General features: G+C 38.7%; 1 protein-coding gene across 1 annotated transcript; it reads left to right on the forward strand.

Moving 5' to 3' along the window:
• Window positions 1-1218: 1218 nt before the first annotated feature.
• LOC117288135 (eukaryotic translation initiation factor 4B-like) lies at window positions 1219-18045 on the forward strand. The gene is made up of 14 exons (XM_033768840.1): window positions 1219-1238; window positions 2877-3029; window positions 3735-3922; window positions 4457-4564; window positions 5183-5234; window positions 5449-5517; window positions 6348-6371; window positions 6588-7100; window positions 8953-9027; window positions 12473-12701; window positions 13131-13216; window positions 13755-14141; window positions 14910-15052; window positions 15869-18045. The coding sequence occupies exons 1-14, from the start codon at window positions 1226-1228 to the stop codon at window positions 15929-15931; spliced, it is 2103 nt and encodes a 700-aa protein (XP_033624731.1). The 5' UTR covers window positions 1219-1225; the 3' UTR covers window positions 15932-18045.
• Window positions 18046-20530: the final 2485 nt, after the last annotated feature.

Here is a 20530-nt window from a genome sequence, read left to right on the forward strand (position 1 = left end):
TAATTGTCAAAGACTAGCCTTCACAAGTGGTGTATTCTCATGCGGGATGCATAAAATCTGTGAAAATTTGAGCTCGATCGGTAATCGAAGTTGCCAGATAATAATGAAAGAAAAAACACCCATTGTCACACGAAGTTGTGTGCTTTCTCCCTGATGCTTGATTTCGAGACCTCAAATTCTAAATCTGAGGTCTCGAAATCAAATTCGTGGAAAAGTACTTCTTTCTCGAAAACTATACGTCACTTCAGAGGGAGCCGTTTCTCACAATGTTTTATACTATCAACCTCTCCCCATTACTCGTTACAAAGTAATAAGGTTTTATGCTAATAATTATTTTGAGAAAATAATTACCAATAGTGTCCACTGCCTTTGTTGTGCTTCTGTCGCTGGTAGCATAGTGCAATCTTTATTACTACAACTCTTGTTTGGGTGATCATTTCTAGATTGTATGCTGTAAATTGTTTCCTCCCGTGTCGATGTCACCTTGAGGTGGTCAATGTTGAACGATGGAGGAGCTATCATCCTCCTCCATAATCTTGTCTGCGCCCGCCCGATGATTGTTTTTTTTGAAAAAAAGATGGTTGTTTTTTTGGTCAAAAATTGCCACTGTCGTGGTTGTTTTGTAGATCGATTCCAAAAAGCGAATTCTTAAAATAAAATCGGGGAAACAATTTGTTGAGGATGGCAATAATTATTACCGAGAAAACAGCCTCAGCAGGGGATGGGAAATCGCACACACAAAATTCACTAAAGAATCAAAATAGAACATTTTTTAAAACACACAAAATTTCAACTTGAAATTAAATCACGCTTATTTTGGTAAATGTTTAATAATTGTCAAAAAATTAAAAATAATGCAAAGTAATCGACTTCATAATTTAATATTGTTTTGGAGCTGCGCCCGATGGCCAGCAACGGGTTGCCCATTATTTTCGCGCACACAATGCATGGAGTCAAATTGGCGACAATAAACTTGTACCAGTCTAAAAAATATATAATATATAATAATTTCGAATAGTGAACAAAACGTATTTAAACAAATTTAGCTAAAATATTTATGGTCCATACAACACTCCAAGCCATTTATGTGTGTAAATATTTATAAAATATCAATGTAGATTCCAAGGAAATAAAGACAAATTTTAAGGTATTTCCAAAAACAGCAAAGACACCTAGACAAGTTTATTGTACATCCGGGGAAGTTAATTCGTGGCCAACATTCAAGATGGCTTCCCAAGGTAGGCATGTTTCCCGCAAAACTTCAAGATTATTTTTACCCGATGTTTGTTATTTTCACTACTTATACCTCATTTTCTTGAAGTGTAATTTTGGTATGAGTATAAGTAAGACGAATATAGCTGACGTGAATGTTTTTTATTTAGTATTTTGTGTTAGAATGGAACGATTCGGGTTTTAGTTGAGTTGGAATTTTACCCACACGGCGTGCGGTGCGTGTGTGTGTGGTCGTGGATGGGTGGTGGTGGTGTGGGACGGCATGCGTTTGCAGGGCCAGAGCGCTAAAGCAGCACTGCATGCAGCCCATATGCACAGATATTATTAATTAGGCACGGGTCGTGAGGTGGTTTTGTTATTTTAGCTAGTCATGAAGAACATTTGATTTGGATTTGGAAGACTGGGCAGCCAAGGCTATGCCACTACTTACTTACATATAGTTGCGATAATCGTAACCCTCCATCCTCCCGACGGTCGGAGACCGGAGGGTTAAGACACAAGACTGATATTATCGGTGTAACTAGCAGTTTTGACCAGTTTTTGCCAGACTTGTGATCAGATTCGTCCTTTTTTTCCACTTTCCAAAATCATGACAGACATTCTAAACACATGGAGTTGATCTTTATTGTATGACAACGTCATCTGGAACCCTTAAAACAACATCATGAAAATATTTGGCAGAAAAAACGACAAAAACTTACCAAAAGACTGACCGAATATATCCATAATCCATAGCGGGGCCAACTAGTGATTTTGAACGTCGCACTTGCTTGGCAACAACCAATCAGCGTGACCCATGTGGGGGTATGGAGCAGCACACGGTACTTACGAGCTGTATAGTTTGTGCACGCACGATGTTCATACAGTACATGTACATGTATGTACCATGCCTGCATGCTGCGCACTCGGTGCGGGGGATCGGTGCTTACACACACAGGCGGTGAGTTTGCAAGCTGGAATGGCCGATACGCATACGACAGCCATGGCACGTCCAGCTGCGTGTTTGGTTGGGTCACGCTGTTTGGTTGTTGCCTTACTGTAAGAAGATCGACTTTAATTAGTCTGCCTGTGAAAAGAAAAATGTGTATGTCCTTAATAATTAATCATCCTCCCATTTAAACAAATCCTCCCCTCTTTCTTAAACCTCATGACCCCCCCTATGTCTCCTTCGTGACATCTCAAATCAACGTCTGCACATTAGAATATTTAGATACAAAGCAATGCCTAACCCTGTGATATTGAAGCACTTGGCGATTCGGGGCCTACTTCCCTTAAAATAATAAACCACAAGGGAAACTGAGTGGATAAAATCATGTTAGAATGATTTGGGGTTGAACACAGAAAAATTTACTTGGTAAATTTCCTTATTTAATTTTCAATTTTCCCTGTTTCCAATGATCCCTGGCTACACAGCAGTTAACAGTTGCATGGCTTCTGACTGGGACTCCCAAACAAAGATATTGACAAAACAGGGAGACCACCAACAGAGTTGGTAGGGTGTCGATAATTAATCCAGAGGTCAATGGTTCAAATCCCCCTTGGCTTATGTCCATCCCCAAATCGCACTTTGGTTTAGTTGGACATTAGACAATGGTTAACTTCCATCTCTGTTTCTGTTTTTCAATGTTTTGTGAAACCCACAGGTTCCAAGAAAGGAAAAAAGGGGAAAGCAGTTAAAGGAAAGACGTTGAATCTAAATGATTTTCTCTCGGATGGCAGCAGTGGTACCAGTGCACCGGGAACCAGTTATGTTATGAATAACAAGTCATGGGCGGACCAGACTGAAGAAGCAGATGGTAAGGCTTATAAACTAAGATACTCAGAAATGTTGTAAACTAAGTCATATGTGGCGGTCAGGTTGGCGTACTGGTACATGTATCTCTTTCCTTATTTTCCGCCTGTGGGACCCCCGGTGCCAATCTAGACGGTGGATTAGGTTTTCAGACCCTACTGATTGAGTGGGTTTTCACTGGAATAATTATCTGGGAATTTCCTCCCACATCTAAAACTGAAACTTCTATCCATTGGGTTCTTTGCTAGTATAGTGATTAAGTTCCCAATTCTGAGAGTCCGTGGCTTCACAGAATGATTAAATTAAATGAAGTTTGAAGTCCGGCCAAAAAAACAAGAAAAAAGTCTTTAAGACCTGTTGCGCTGACTTCTTGTAGGTGTACTGGTACATGTCCTGCCAATTTTGGAATCAATCTGCGGACAACAAAATAGTGGTATTAATATGGGTGAAAATGCCACACTTCATTTTATTTATTTAAAAGTCAAGGTTTCAGTCATAGTTTTTTGTTGTTTTGTCAGCAAGTATTCACCTTGTATTAAGCGGAAATGTGTGATTTTTATTGTATCTTTCTTTGATAATTTTTCCTGTAAATCAGTATTAGGTTGGCAAACACCAATCTATGACCATACCTTTAAGGAATTTGGTGCTAAGGAAGCTTCAAGAGTTAACAACTCGTGTTGTTAGTACTCTTCTGTTTTTTTCATGACAGAGTCTGCGTTTTTGGACAGCAAACCACTGCCAAACCGTGCTGCATTACCGACAGCGCCCCGCAGTGCCCAGCCGGCTGAGCTGGACTTCTCTAAACTGCCAGATAAACCTCCATACACCGTGTACTTGGGTAATATCCCATTTGATGCCGATGAAGATGACATCACACTTTTCCTGAGGGATTGTAACGTAAGGGAGAGTTTATTGGATTTTTGTTTTATCAGTTCCATGTCGTCACTGAGTGCTGGTGTTTCTGTTTAGAAAAGTGTGGGTTCGAGTCCTGGTCGTTAGGCCAGTGGCACTTGGCAAGTCACTTGATCATTATAACCATTATTTTTGTGTCCTTCTGATGTGTTGTAAAGTGGTTTGTCCTGTGTATTGTGTAATGCAAGTAAATAAACCCAGTGCAATTTTTTAAAAGAGAAAGTGTTCACCCCGGTGTTCCTGGTTTGATTGCAGCACATTGCGCCACAGCACCTTTTAAACCATTACATGATATTATGTAGAGAAATTGGCTTCATACTTCAAAATCTAGCTCCACAACACCGGAGTGAAAAATGAGTGTTGAAACACATTGACATTGAGCATCACTTGGTAACGGTTATAAGCGCTGTTATTATTTCTTGCCTCTAAATATTTCCAATAATGTCTGTTCATTGGTCAGAACTGCAGTTTCAGACATGTAGTTTGTGCATTCATTATTTGTGGTTATGATATTAACAGGTGAGCCAAGTTCGGCTGCCAAGAGAGGGCGAGAGGCTGAAAGGATTTGGCTATGCAGAGGTCGATGACCTGGAGTCTCTGACGGCAGCTTTGGCACTCAATGACCAGGTAAGCAATTGGACATTATAAACCTATTGAGGGAGCCCTTTCCATTCAAAGATGAATCAAGTCTGGTCACATGTCTTTATCTTGGAAGGATAAAGACAGACCCTGGTTTTAACAAGCAGGTGTTTCTTTTCTCACAACTATAATTATGTGTTTTCGTCAAAGATTCAAGACCAAAAGGTCAAAGGGGAAATCCAAGAGTCTGTTTTTCATCCCTTGGTAGTGTCAGATCTTCAGGATTGCTAAATTCTCTCAGATAGCAATAACTAACCATCTCGTTCTTGATATAAGTTATTCTCCCCAAAATTTGAATGTTATCTCAGGAATAGGGATTATTCTTCCTGCAGTGACATAATCGCTTCAATGTTTTCAAGCGAAATCTAAAAAAAATCTTGCACCTTTTGAAACGATATTTTTAAAGGTTAGTATTATCTACATTTACATATGATAAAAACAATTGAATGGTTCCAAAAACACAGAGACTAGTTTGCCTTTAATATTGTATACATTTACATATGATAAAAACAATTGAATGGTTCCAAAAACACAGAGACTAGTTTGCCTTTAATATTGTATACGTTTGTTTTGTTCACCTTGTATTTTTTGTTTTGCTCTCTCTAGACGATTAGATCAAGGCGTATTCGAGTCGATGTAGCTGGTCCTGGTCATCAAGGTGAGATACATTCAAATCTTTCCTAACAGACCACCCTTGCATAGGCCGGTGTGGCAGGACATTCTGTGGAGTTCTTTTATACATTTCATTTTCTACAAAGATTTTTCTTTGCTATGTGGCTATTCTATTCAAGGGCGCTGCATGAATTTGCTTAATGTTTTGTCATTTCTCCTTCTGCTTAACAAGAATTTGATCGCCATCTTTAATTTTCTAGATGGCAAAGATGATCGTACTAGTGGTGACTGGCGAGCAGGGAGGGATGCAGGATCTGTTTTTGGTCGAGGTAGGATGCTGGGCTATTTTGTTGGATTGAAATTCATTAGCTTTTATGATAGCATTAGGTGCATGGGTTCTGTTTGTACAGCTGGTATTAACACCATGGTTTGTGTACTGTGGACTTGGTATACATACGTAGTCCCTTGTGGAGCTGTTGGGCAAGAGCCTGTTCGGTGTGAGAGTATACCGATAGTATTAAGGTTTTAATGTCATATTACAAAGTACTAACAAAAAAGTAACATGCTGTTATAATTAGAGTTTGTGTTTTCTGATGCCTTGACCAGGGTGTCTGCTGTAGAGTTTGCAAATTGGAAGGTCTGGGTTGTTGCAGGGTACAAAAAGTTCAGTTTTATCTGTTGATTTATGATGAGTTAAGTAAGTTTACTGTAAGATGCCTGTGAAAGCTGATTGCCCAAACTGTAAGACCTCAAAAGTAGAGACCTTTGACCTTTAGTCTGTGTTATTCTTACAGGGTCAGATCGACAAGGCAATAAATACAATGAACCTTATGACAGGTCAGGTTACGATAGAAACAGTCGCTACATGTACCGGAGTGACGATCGTTCAAATCATGAACGGTGCATCGGCTTTGACAGAGGGACAAACGATGGTAACATCGATTTTCCAGTCTGGTGTTAGCTTGTAAATTGTAGTGTTCCCCTCTATACTGAATTGAGAGATTTGCCTTGACATTGACAAAGCACAATAAATTATTTCACTAGAAGTGTTGTAGTGTGTCCTGGTCTGTGTTTTCTAGTACAAGAAGATGTTTTTTTAAGAATGTGTCTTCAACTGGTCTTCAGATGATTGATTTTATTTTTTGATATCCCTTTCTAGGATCTTATGGTGGCAGAAGAGATGGTGAGTTTAAAATTGTTGTCCTCACAAAATAAGTTAGACTCAAATGCAGGAAGATTTAGAGTGCAAGATCAGCACTTGCTGGGTGTAGGCTGTAATTTGTACAACTTTGTTCTTCTGGCATGGTTGCCGTTTACTTTATGCAAACTCTTTAGTTTCTCAAATGCAAGATGAAGAGCAGTGTAGGTAAAGTTGTCATCTTCTTTGTTCTAATTTTAGATGCATTTGGTGGAAGTGGAGGAGGTAGTGGTGGTGGTGGTGGTGGTAGCAGTGAGGACAGTGTTTGGAGACGTAAGACACCAGCAGAGGGCAGTAGTGCCTTTGAGAGTAGAGGAGGGGGCAGCCGAGGATTTGATGACCGAGGGAGAAGTGGAGGCTTCGACCGGGATCAAGGGGACCGAGGTTTCGGAAGCAGTAGAGACAATAGATTTGGAAACGATCGCGGGTTCGGAGGGGATAGGGACCGTGGTTTAGGCGGGGATAGAGATCGCAGTTTTGGCGGAGATAGGGACCGTGGTTTTGGTGACCGCGGTGGTGATCGTGATAGAGGTTTTGGTGGAGATCGTGACCGTGGCTTCGGTGGGGACCGAGGCTTTGGTGGCGATCGAGACAGGGGTTTCGGAGGAGATAGAGGCGGTGGAAGATCACAGGGCTTTGATAATTATTCCGCACCCAGAGATCGAGGATTTGGAGATCGGGAACGAGACAGGGGAAACCGAGACAGAAATTATGGTGAGATATTTCAATTATTTGTTTCTTATGATCACTTTATTATTTTTTACTCCACTTTTGGTGAACAATGTACAACAATGTCTTTTAGTAGCCTTTTTTTCTTATCCTGGATGCAAATTGAACTTCTATTATACCTTTTTATACAAAACAATTTGTACAACTTTTTGGCACTTAAATTAGTTTTAAGTCCTTAAATATTTGAATGTACTACCTGCGTGAATATATACTTGCACTTTGTAGTGTTTACTGAACTTAATGTACATGAATGTACTACCTGCGTGAATATATACTTGCACTTTGTAGTGTTTACTGAACTTAACGTACATACATGTATCTTGTTTTCTTGTACGGTGCCATAAGCATTATTTCTGGTTGAAATGTGTGTTTTATTTTGGAACAATTCCCTTCATATGTTTCATTTTATTGTTGTGTGTTGTGCATGGCGAAACAGCCCAACTTGAAAAAATTATACAAAGAAAAGAAACAAATAAAGATTAGCAGTTAATAAAAAACAAAAACAGGATGAAGGTGCAAAAAGGAGCCGAGATATAACATGTTATACTCACATCCATGCATAGTTTGCCTTTGAAATTTGGATGTGGAGAAAGTGCCATAAATTTACCCAGAAATGAATTTAAAATGAAAAAAACTAACATTTTGAATAGACTGTTTGGCCATGGTAGGCCAAGTGGCTTGCGCTATATAAATATCTTGTACGACTTAGACTAATTATATAGTCAATGAGACTAATGGACCGATCCGGCCTATCAATCAAACTGCGCGTTCACCCATTTGACCAATCACAGCAATGATTGTGGTCGGACAAACTCGGTCACGCGTGCGCGTATATTTGGCATGCAAGTGTCTTGCTCACGTGCGCGGTGGGCGGAGCTTAGTGGAAAGCCGGAACGATCCATTATAGGCTTGAAATAGAGCGCTTTGTCCAGTGGTGCGTAGACAACTTTCTCACTTTGAATATAACCAAAACCAAAGAACTTGTTTTTGATTTTCTTAAGATCCGTCAAGGTATTCATCTGGTTTGTATAAAGAATGACGAAGTAGAAATTGTCAGTGAACATGTGAATATAAATATCTTGGAACAATTATAGATAACAAACTGGATTGGAACAAAAATACTCAAAAATCGTGTGCCAAGGCAAATCAGAGGATTTATTTTCTAAGGAAATTACGGTCTTTCAATGTCTGTAATTCAATTTTACACCTGTCTTACCAGAGTATTATTCAGTCAGTCATTACTTTCAGCTGTAGTGTTTGGTATAATAATCTAACTATGAAAAATCATAAGAAAATTGATCGTACCACCAAGGTTGCCAGCAAGATAAAAGGTTTCGAAGTAAAACCCATGAGAGAAATCCTAGACAAACAGTATGTAAATAAATTGAAAGTTATAACCCAGGACCCAACTCATCCACTACACTCATTCATTCACATTCTCCCATCAGGAAGGTACCGTTCTCTCTCTACTCGCACAAACCGGTTCAGACTATCTTTTTACCCAGTGCTATTCATCTTTTTAACTCACATTTTTCGTAAGGTAACTTAGTAGTTGTTTTTCCATTTTAATCAGTGATGGTGAGTTTTTGATAATGTTTTTCTCTCTTTTTAAAAATTTTGAACTAGCCTATTTATTGCTTGTACTAAAGTTTTGTAATTAATTCTGTGTTTTTGTAATCAATTCCTTGCCCTTTCAAAGATGAAATTGCAATCCGGCATCATTATTGTGTTGTTATTAAGTTAGTCGATTTCATGAGAGTAACTAAAAATATAAATATGAATAGTAAACTTGCGGGTACAATGAGTTTCAAGAGTTGATTCATCTTTGACATTTCAGGGGGTGATAGAAATGGCGGATATAGTGGCGGAGGAGGATACATAAGAAGCGAACAAGACGGAGAAATGGAATCGGGTAAGAAGCTTGTAGAGTTTAGTTGAGAGAGAGTGAGCCAACATCTTATAAATATGAGCATAAATGTAATAAATGGTTGCGTTTAGTAGTGTGTCATGAATGAGCAGCCCATTGAATGAATTTAACTTCATGAGGTTGTTTAGTAGTGTGTCATGAATGAGCAGCCCATTGAATGAATTTAACTTCATGAGGTTGTTTAGTAGTGTGTCATGAATGAGCAGCCCATTGAATGAATTTAACTTCATGAGGTTGTTTAGTAGTGTGTCATGAATGAGCAGCCCATTGAATGAATTTAACTTCATGAGGTTGTTTAGTAGTGTGTCATGAATGAGCAGCCCATTGAATGAATTTAACTTCATGAGGTTGTTTAGTAGTGTGTCATGAATGAGCAGCCCATTGAATGAATTTAACTTCATGAGGTTGTTTAGTAGTGTGTCATGAATGAGCAGCCCATTGAATGAATTTAACTTCATGAGGTTGTTTAGTAGTGTGTCATGAATGAGCAGCCCATTGAATGAATTTAACTTCATGAGGTTGTTTAGTAGTGTGTCATGAATGAGCAGCCCATTGAATGAATTTAACTTCATGAGGTCGGATCGATGCAGTACTCTTAAGCTCTTTTCACTCTACCTACTTTTGATCTGTGTAATTGGCGTGTGGGGATCCAAGTAAAAAGTTTTCTACACAGATTAGATTCATTTCACCCAAGAGAAAAATTAACCCAGTTTCATACTAACACCAAGATCGACAGCGGGTTAACAGTTTCATACTAACACCAAGATCGACAGCGGGTTAACAGTTTCATACTAACACCAAGATCGACAGTGGGTTAACAGTTTCATACTAACACCAAGATCGACAGTGGGTTAACAGTTTCATACTAACACCAAGATCGACAGTGGGTTAACAGTTTCATACTAACACCAAGATCGACAGTGGGTTAACAGTTTCATACTAACACCAAGATCGACAGTGGGTTAACAGTTTCATACTAACACCAAGATCGACAGTGGGTTAACAGTTTCATACTAACACCAAGATCGACAGTGGGTTAACAGTTTCATACTAACACCAAGATCGACAGTGGGTTAACAGTTTCATACTAACACCAAGATCGACAGTGGGTTAACAGTTTCATACTAACACCAAGATCGACAGTGGGTTAACAGTTTCATACTAACACCAAGATCGACAGTGGGTTAACACTTTCATACTAACACCAAGATCGACAGTGGGTTAACAGTTTCATACTAACACCAAGATCGACAGTGGGTTAACAGTTTCATACTAACACCAAGATCGACAGTGGGTTAACAGTTTCATACTAACACCAAGATCGACAGTGGGTTAACAGTTTCATACTAACACCAAGATCGACAGTGGGTTAACAGTTTCATACTAACACCAAGATCGACAGTGGGTTAACAGTTTCATACTAACACCAAGATCGACAGTGGGTTAACAGTTTCATACTAACACCAAGATCGACAGTGGGTTAACAGTTTCATACTAACACCAAGATCGACAGTGGGTTAACAGTTTCATACTAACACCAAGATCGACAGTGGGTTAACAGTTTCATACTAACACCAAGATCGACAGTGGGTTAACAGTTTCATACTAACACCAAGATCGACAGTGGGTTAACAGTTTCATACTAACACCAAGATCGACAGTGGGTTAACAGTTTCATACTAACACCAAGATCGACAGTGGGTTAACAGTTTCATACTAACACCAAGATCGACAGTGGGTTAACAGTTTCATACTAACACCAAGATCGACAGTGGGTTAACAGTTTCATACTAACACCAAGATCGACAGTGGGTTAACAGTTTCATACTAACACCAAGATCGACAGTGGGTTAACAGTTTCATACTAACACCAAGATCGACAGTGGGTTAACAGTTTCATACTAACACCAAGATCGACAGTGGGTTAACAGTTTCATACTAACACCAAGATCGACAGTGGGTTAACAGTTTCATACTAACACCAAGATCGACAGTGGGTTAACAGTTTCATACTAACACCAAGATCGACAGTGGGTTAACAGTTTCATACTAACACCAAGATCGACAGTGGGTTAACAGTTTCATACTAACACCAAGATCGACAGTGGGTTAACAGTTTCATACTAACACCAAGATCGACAGTGGGTTAACAGTTTCATACTAACACCAAGATCGACAGTGGGTTAACAGTTTCATACTAACACCAAGATCGACAGTGGGTTAACAGTTTCATACTAACACCAAGATCGACAGTGGGTTAACAGTTTCATACTAACACCAAGATCGACAGTGGGTTAACAGTTTCATACTAACACCAAGATCGACAGTGGGTTAACAGTTTCATACTAACACCAAGATCGACAGTGGGTTAACAGTTTCATACTAACACCAAGATCGACAGTGGGTTAACAGTTTCATACTAACACCAAGATCGACAGTGGGTTAACAGTTTCATACTAACACCAAGATCGACAGTGGGTTAACAGTTTCATACTAACACCAAGATCGACAGTGGGTTAACAGTTTCATACTAACACCAAGATCGACAGTGGGTTAACAGTTTCATACTAACACCAAGATCGACAGTGGGTTAACAGTTTCATACTAACACCAAGATCGACAGTGGGTTAACAGTTTCATACTAACACCAAGATCGACAGTGGGTTAACCCTGGTCCTAGGCAGGGTTACCAGTTTTGGGTTTGTTAATCAGGAGAATTTTTAGCCCTGAAAAGTGAAGTGTGAATGTTCCACTTAATCTGGAGATTCTATGTGTTCGATTTGTCTCGGAGATTCTCTGGATTAAAGTGGAGTGTGAAGGGGACTTGAGACAACTTGGAGTGTCATGGCTGGAGCGGTTTAGTGTTGCGATTTCTTATGATTTCAGAGAGGGATCAGATCTCGATAATGTCACGTGTGTCCTTGAACCATACACAGAACCATTATGGCTTTGTTATGTGATGGGACATGGTGATGTGTAATCAATGTTAAACAAACATTTTACTGTTGACTGTTCCTTCAAGACTCGCCTTTCCAAGACTGGTTTCTGTCGCTTCTGAATCGCTTCTGTTTCTTTGTGTCTTGCATAGATTGCTCTTTGACACCTTTTTTTATGGTTAGCTTAATTTTGTAGATTGGTTTTTCATTGGTTTTCAATGTTTTTGTCTGTGCCTTGAAAGTTCCAGGTCAAACAGTTTTGAGTGTAGCCGGACTAATATGATTTGGAACAATCTTCCTCCTGTCATTAGGGAACCTATTAATTTATCTCATTAGACTCGCCTCTATCCATGTTAATTTCTATTATGTTTCCTATGATCTTGATTGAGTAGTGCCTTATCATTTTTATTTGTTATGTTCTCTCTTGACTGATTTATTTAGCTCTTTAAAATATTGATTAATTAATAAAAATATATTTTTTGATTTGACATAAGAACCGCATAAAGAGAGGAAGAAGCTTGTCCTGACCAAGAAATCAGACCACTCCGGTGACTCAGGCTCCGGTCAACAGACCAAGTCGGCCATCTTCGGCGGAGCTAAGCCTGTGGATACAGCGGCACGTGAGCGTGCCATTGAGGAGAGACTAGAAAGGGAAAGACGTCTTGAGGAGCAAGAGAGAATGAAGAATGAGAAGGAGAGGGAACCAGTCATGAGAAGGGAGAGGTCAGGACGAATCTTATTCTTCAGTCTGATTTTGGATTTCCAATTATTATTTTATTAGATAGCCTGCTGTTGATTTCACCAAACTCTTCCTAACTTAGGATTAATCTTGGGACTTAGGACGAGGTAAGTTCCTAATCCATAGACGTTGGGACGCATTGAACCCATCCTAGGTAATACTAGCGTTTTGTGAAATCGGCTGCTGAAATGCCTTTTAAAGCCTACTCTATGTGCACATAGATCAAACCTTATTCTTGATAAAATACTCGCCCGATCGGGAGAGTAAGAAAACCAAAATTATTGAGGCGTGTAAATGGACAAGTCTATCTCATCAAAAGAGGCCCAAAAGAGCTTAGTGCAGTGTGCACTAGCATTAATGTTGTACGATTACATCAGCAATTAAACATCCATGGTGTGCATGTTATTTTTCAGGCCAGAGCGCCCTCGCAGGGAGAGCGAAGGAGAGGGCAGAACGAGACACAGCAGCTCTAGCTCAGGCAAAGGAGGACCAAGGCCAAGTAAGCGATAATCTAAATCCAAATCGAATTTCATTTGTGTTTTAATTTGGTGTCCTTCATGTGTGAATCAATTGATGTGAAACCCAAGTTCTGCAATACCAAAGGTTTGCAAGAACCAAATATAAGTAATAATAATAATAATAATAATAATAATAATAATAATAATAATAATAATAATAATAATAATAATAATAATAATAATAATAATAATAATAATATAATAATTAGAATTAGAGTAATTACAAATCATTTTATACATAATTTTGAACCATAACTATATTATAATTCAATATTATTAAGCTGGATATGGTTTATGTTATTGAAAAAGTGATTTGTAGGGTTCAAAGAAGAGCTTTAACCACAAATACAAATAATGTTCGTTATTAATTGTACCTTGGAGGTAGACATTTCTAGTGCAATGTTTCTTTGTGTAATCTACTACTGTTGTGTTGCATTACTATCAAAAAGAGAACTACTATCGACCTCAGTAACACATTTTTCTTCATCTTTTTTTATATTCCTATTTTGTAAAATGAAGTCATTGCAAGGAGAGAGAGTGAACGATCCAACGAGGATGATTCTGCTTTCCATAAAGACGAGCCTCTCTCGCCCACCTCTCCGACCACACCCAAATCACCTAAGACCCCCATCTCACCTCGACAAGACGAAATCAACTTGCAGAATGTCATCCCAGCTCCCCCGCCCAAGGAGAACGCTTGGGCCAAGAGGAGCGAGATTGTTTCGTCTCCTCCAACTGGATCATCTCAGATGTCACCTCCCTCAAGGGATGTAGATGGTAGATATAAAGGAGAAGGGTCATCTGACAGGCAGTATCGAGAGACTGGCCCGCCCAAGGATAATGCCTGGAAAAGGGATGCTAGACCAGTCGGACGTGGAGAGCGTGGTGGGATGAACAGAAAGCCAGGTAAGAGAGTTTGAATCTGGGAGAAACATCCACAAGTCCAGAGGGATTATTGCTACTGGACCAGCCATCGATTTCACCAAACTCTTTTTAACTTAGGATTAATCCTAGGATGTAGGACGAGTTAAGTTCCTTATCCATAGACGTTAGGACGCATTGAACCCATCCTGAGTTAGGAGGGATTCCTCATCCTAACTCGAGATGGGATTAATTCTAGCGTTCCTTGAAATCGGCTGAAGCATTGTTTTAAAAAGACCAGAAATCTTCCTGACACTATCAAACAATTATTTCACTGGTTCGAATTCTCATTGTTTTGCTTTTGACTTTCACGACTCAATAGAATTGTAAGGTATTTAGTCAGACTCAAATATTTGTTTTTGTTTACAACAGTGAGGTTTCATTATTCAATTTGTAAAACACAAGACCGCCATGTTGATTCATGAGTTTGTATGGCCGATCCTAAAACTACTGGCATCAGGTCTGTGGTCAAGTGGCAAATTGGATCTCTGCATTTACTGTTAGCTGACGAGTTTGACTAGTAAGGCCATAGTGTCAAGGACAATCATACCTGTATGCTATGGCAGACCTTGCTGATATCTAAACAGTGTGATTCCACACAAAAAATAAATACAAGTAACTGCCTCGTCAAGGTCTCAACAGTTTGTAAGAAGGTCTCAACAGGATGATGGAAGACGAATGCGAGACATCATTGTTTTTGTTGTTACTATCAGTTTTTATTCACTCTGCTTTTTGTGTGTTTTTCAATGACAGGAGACCAGGGTGGGCCGGGAGCTGGCCGTGGAGAAAGACGAAGGGATGATGATCGACGAGAGAATAGACGTAGCGAGGGTGACGATAGACCAGCAAGGAAACAGCCAGCTGAGATGCCCAAATATGAGCAGCCTGCTCCGACGGTAAGTCTCTTAGATGTGTAGTTTTCTTTAGCATTCTTGAATTGTTTATCTGAAAATGTTCATATGTTTTTAAGTATTGTTATTGGACGGTGGTAATTTTCTTTAGAATTCTTAATCTGTTTATCTTAAATTGTTCTGTTTTTCTCTTAACTTACTCAAAATTTGTAACCTTTGTAAAGCGCCTTGTGACGCTTTGGGGTTAATGGCGCTATATAAAAGCGGTTTAATTGTTATTGTTTATCAACGACTGACTGCATTCATATGCGTGGGTTGGCACACAATGACAGGGAAGCTGCATGTCTGATTGCCTCGTTTAGAATATTGTCTTAAGTTTTATCAGCGATTGCTGATCATCTTGACCGTAGTTGAGGAAGGTTGCCCACTGTCTTTGATTGCTTTTTTTGTAGTCTGTTTCAACTGCAAATGTGAATGCTGGAAAAGTTATTGAAAATTAATGTACTGGAGGGAATTGATGTTAAATATCTGTTTCATTTGAGGCATTGCTCCATTTGGTGCTGGATTAATGACATTTACCTTTCCGTGTGTTTGGAGTCTTAGGACTTCTTATGAGGATTGGAGGGCTGGGGTACTTCTTCAAGAGGACTAGAGTGTATTGTACCCTAAGCCCCACATGGGCAGGGTATACATGACTCTGTTCTCTAGTGTATAGTCTGTCAATATTGTCAAATCTAGTATACATGACTCTGTTCTCTAGTGTATAGTCTGTCAATATTGTCAAATCTAAATATTTGAACACTGATTATTTGGACAGGTTCCTTAACATTCTTGGTTCCCCTTCTCTGTTTTCATTACCAGGACTGGAGTCAACCTAACAAGTTCTCTGCGGCACTGGCAGATGAACTCCAGGAATCTGATTAAGCCAGCCTTAGTCACCCACTTGTCATCAAACCTGTGCATGGGTAAACCTTATTAATCACAGGAGACCTTATTTTTGTTGGCATTTTTGAGTATTTGTAGACTTGTTCCAAGTCCGTTGATTGATTGATATGAGTGAAGTCTATGGCTAATGACAGATTAGACTTGAACAAAGTCTGCTGATGGGTTTTTTGAGGTTAGACTTGATCAAAGTCTTGTAAGTTTTCTTTTTTTCGGTCTCAAAAAGGCCAAGCACAGCAACGTATCAATACACATCATAGTTACTCATGTACAATTCAGTTTTCTCCTGAAACACCTTTTAAAAACATCAAAGAATCATCGTTAAACAAAAATCAAAATACTTTTTATGTCACTTGTAATGAACTTATGACCTTAGGTGTTATACGCATTTATCATTCATTTTTTCCTTTATTATAAATAACTTTTCATGAAAATTTAAAGGAAGACGTAAAGGGTATTACTAATAACTTCCTGACTATTTCAAGTCAAGATTTTGTTTTGGGTGCTGTTTTTTGTCAGTGTACCTGCAAGAATAATCAATGTGACTTGATCATTAAATAGGAATTCGTGAACCCCCTTCTGCAAATGTTATTTCAGTAAATTAAAGTATTTTTATATCTCAGCTGGGAAATGAATCTCGTTAAATCAAACTAGGATACTTGAGCTAGACCCCCCTAAAAACTCCCAATAATAACTAAAAAGCGAAAGAAGAAGAACAAAAAAAATAACAAATAAAAAAGTTTCTGGTGAACATGACTAACTCGCATTAAAACAGGTGAAGATTGATACTTAAATAAAATCATGTTAAACTTGTAGGTCCTGCCTAAATATATTTGTGATGGAATATTTGACTTTTGAAGTTTATGTTTACTCTTTCAGTATAACAGCATACCTCGTTATCGGTGAACGCATTGGCATTTTGCCTTAATCTTTAATTTATCAATCAATTTATGGTAATTTATAATGGAATTTCTTTACTTTTCAGGTTTTTGTTATTATTTGAACTTACACATCGCCTAGAGGAGTTTGTTGAACCGAGCTCAAACTGTCAATTTATGGCTGCAACCCCACCCCAACCCCAAAACTGCTTTACAGAAGTCATGTTAACGAAGAATTAAATCACATTAGTAAATTGGCTTTTTGGTTTTGATGTAAAGTGACTATAAAGAAGAAGTTGAAAAAGCTATTTTCACGGAATCTTTGTTAATAGTGCGATCCATTATGTAACTGTACATTTGTAATAATATACAATTTTAAGATGTACTTTTATATTTGTTTGAGACTTAACTGGGGAAAGTGTTTAGTACTGACCTCAGATGACCATGGAATTGGTACCAGTCTGGTCCCTCTGTTGTACTGTGATAATCAGTAGTCAATATTACCAGTTCATACAGGGAATCAGATATAATGGGTATTAGCATGCTAAAGGTGTACTAACATCTGTAGACAGTTACAACTCAAAGAATTGGTATCATAAAAAACATGTGCACACAGTGTTCTTAAATATCATTGATAAAACATCACACAGCAATTCTACATAAGCAAGGTAGTAATGGTATTCAGCACTGGACACCCTAGTCATTCAAAACAAACGGGCAATCTTTATTTTTTCCGCTTGTGGCATCATTAAAAGTAAAGGTAATACAATTAATTAATTTAATAAAATACAATTTCACAGGTTGGTTAATATTGTACATATCTATTTGTTCTAACAACATGTAGTGCGATCTTATTTTGAATTCCGGAAAAGAAATGAGCTTTGAAGAGGCAAAGTCCACCTTTGTTTGTTTGTTTGTTGGTGTGTTTGTTTGTGGAACACATTTATTCCAAGCATCGCCTTTTAAGAAATGTATCACGTGACTATTGATGTATCGACCCATAATGAGTCGTCTCATATGGTCGAACATAAAGCTCACTGACTGTTAACAATTTAAATATTTTAATTCTTGTTGATAAATCATGACAAACTTAGTGCCATGATACAATTCTTTTAAAAGCTGTAAATCTGGAATGATTGGTCTTGGTGTAAAATAAAAGCAACGGTGGTCTTTCCTCGGAAGCACTTGCTGTATCGTAAGACTATCTTAAGACTAAAACGTGAACGACAACCCTGGATGTATTTTTCGAAGCCAGTTTTCGAAAGCGAGGGTATCTTCATAACATGTGTATGTGTAGTGTAGTTAATAAAAGTTTCTCTGTTCACAGCTCGAGTAATAAAAGACAAAACAAGCTGTTGAAATGAGTGTGATACTTGTAAGTTTATTTCGGCTTTAAAACAAAATTCAACCGGAGCTGCCCCGTGCGACTCCCTCCCGTCCGTTTTCCGGCTCGGCGGCTCCTAGATAGCATGGTACAATGTACAATTCTTTGGCATGGTCTCGTCATTTTGGGGGTCTTCGATAAAGTCTCTATAATGCTGAATTTTGAAGTGTCGTGTGTGTTGTTTACTTTAGCTTTTGAAAAAACCGTTGCAAGAGTCGGAACGTCGGGCCATTAAAAACATCATTTATTTATATTTTGCCGAACTGGGGCCGGACTATAGCTGTTGTTTCATCGGTGTTCATTGATAACTGCATACATGGTACTGGCAAGACTTCCATGTTGTGGCAGTCCAACCATATTGTTAAGGACGAGGTTTAACCATGGAGGATGGTTTAACGCACCATATAGTATACATACACTCCTTGTCGGAGAGAAGCCACCATGATTGCTGCCTTAAAGGAACACGTTGCCTTGGATCGGTCGAGTTGGTCTTTGAAAAGCGTTCTGTAACCGTTTGTTATAAAATGCATATGGGTAGAAAGATGTAAAAGTAGAACACAATGATCCACACAAATATGCCTCGAAATTGCGTGGTTTTCTTTTTACTTCGTCGACTAACACGGTCGGCCATTTATGGGAGTCAAATTGTTGACTCCCATAATGGCCGATCGTGTTAGTTCGCGACGTAAATGGAAAACCGTGCAATTTTTAGTTACACTTGTGTGGATCATTATATTCTACTTTTAAAACATCTTTCTAACCATATGCATTTCATAATAAACGGTTTCAAACGCTTTTTATAGACCAACTCGTCCGATCCAAGGCAACGTGGTCCTTTAATCAAAAGTGTCCTATTGCCTCAGTATTCAGAAACATGCAGCTTAGTGGTCGTGTTAACTCTAGAGTCTTCTCGAAACTATGACTTCATGAAAACACACGTGCGTTCCCTCAAATACATGACGGAGCCTGAGACCAAGCCCAACCGTGATTTCGAAGAGGGCCATAGACGGACTCGCTCACGCCAACACACATTGACATTGTTCATCGACGTACATGACAAAACACATGTTAAATTCAAGATTATTTGTATCGCGGCTGCAACTAAATTTTTTAAATTGTATTCTTTTATGTTACAATGATGTCACATTTTCACCAATAATCATCGTCACTCAACTCCAATGAACACAACCATCAGAAGATTTAAACAATAAGAAACAATGAAACTGTCAAGTTCACCCCCCCCCCCATTGCATAAAGGCACTGTGATTGAACAAGTGGTGGTAACAATGGTGATTGACTGACTGAAATAGTGTACAGAGACATATGCCATAAAAATCATGTTATTAAAACCGTCAAGTGAGTGAGCTTGTAATTAGCACAAAAACTCGCTTAACACAGAATAGTATTGCTTAGCAGAATCAGATACAAGCCAAAATTTAAATTACGTTTGTATTGTTGTGGCTACTGCCCGAATCGAATTTTGCTTAGCAAAGAAATTTGCCAAGCAGTATTTTCTGCTTCTGCTTTCTCAAATTAAATTGGGCCCAGTTTCTTGGCTCTGCATAGCAAAGAAATGTACGCGCACGGATTCCTGTGTATAGGCTGAGGCCTATAAACTGGCCTTTAAGCAGTTCCTTCGCAATTCTATCACAAAACATTTTATGGTTAATAGTGGGGACAAATATCTATAAAGCATATGCATAAAAACGTGCGTTTTATGTACAGAAACTCTATCCCTCAAAACCAGGCAGTGTGGTCTTAAAGGGCCAGTGACCTATCTTACAATACACGTAGTGGGGAAATTAAACAATAATAGCTGATGATGCACAAGGCAAATAAATCAACACAACACGATATCGTTATTAAACAGCTGCAAAGTTCAGTAGGGTAGAAAATTACCACGAATTCTAAGTACAGTAATAACAATGAGATGAAAATGTGTGCCCTCGTCGGGAAAGGCACAGAAAATAAAACCTTTTAAAGGAAAATACATCATTTAAGTAAAATATTTTAGAATCCTTAATCTTTTAACTATTTGGCCCATTTTAAAATTTTACACTGAATGCCACACATGTCTCCTGTCTATGGTGGCCATGAAAGGACATCTACCCTGCTTGCCATTTTGGAATTCAAATTGCACACCACATCGCATCAAATGTGCACAACACGGTATAACGCGAGGGGACGTTGACTTCCAAAATGACGCAACCGAAATTATCGTATTGGATCAATATACATTAACTATCAAACAACCTTTAACCTTTACCCCCATTTTGCACTATACAGTGAATTAGCCAAACACTCAGACCCCTTCAGTAC

The sequence above is a fragment of the Asterias rubens genome, chromosome 3 (genome assembly GCF_902459465.1).
Source record: "Asterias rubens chromosome 3, eAstRub1.3, whole genome shotgun sequence".
NCBI classification, from domain to species: Eukaryota; Metazoa; Echinodermata; class Asteroidea; order Forcipulatida; family Asteriidae; genus Asterias; species Asterias rubens.

What these genes read in the sequence shown, in the direction of transcription:
- LOC117288135 (XM_033768840.1), top strand. An exon ending in CTTTGGCACTCAATGACCAG is followed by an intron (nt 4,565 to 5,182) that starts GTAAGCAATTGG and finishes TGCTCTCTCTAG; the next exon opens with ACGATTAGATCAAGGCGTAT. An exon ending in AGCTGGTCCTGGTCATCAAG is followed by an intron (nt 5,235 to 5,448) that starts GTGAGATACATT and finishes TTAATTTTCTAG; the next exon opens with ATGGCAAAGATGATCGTACT.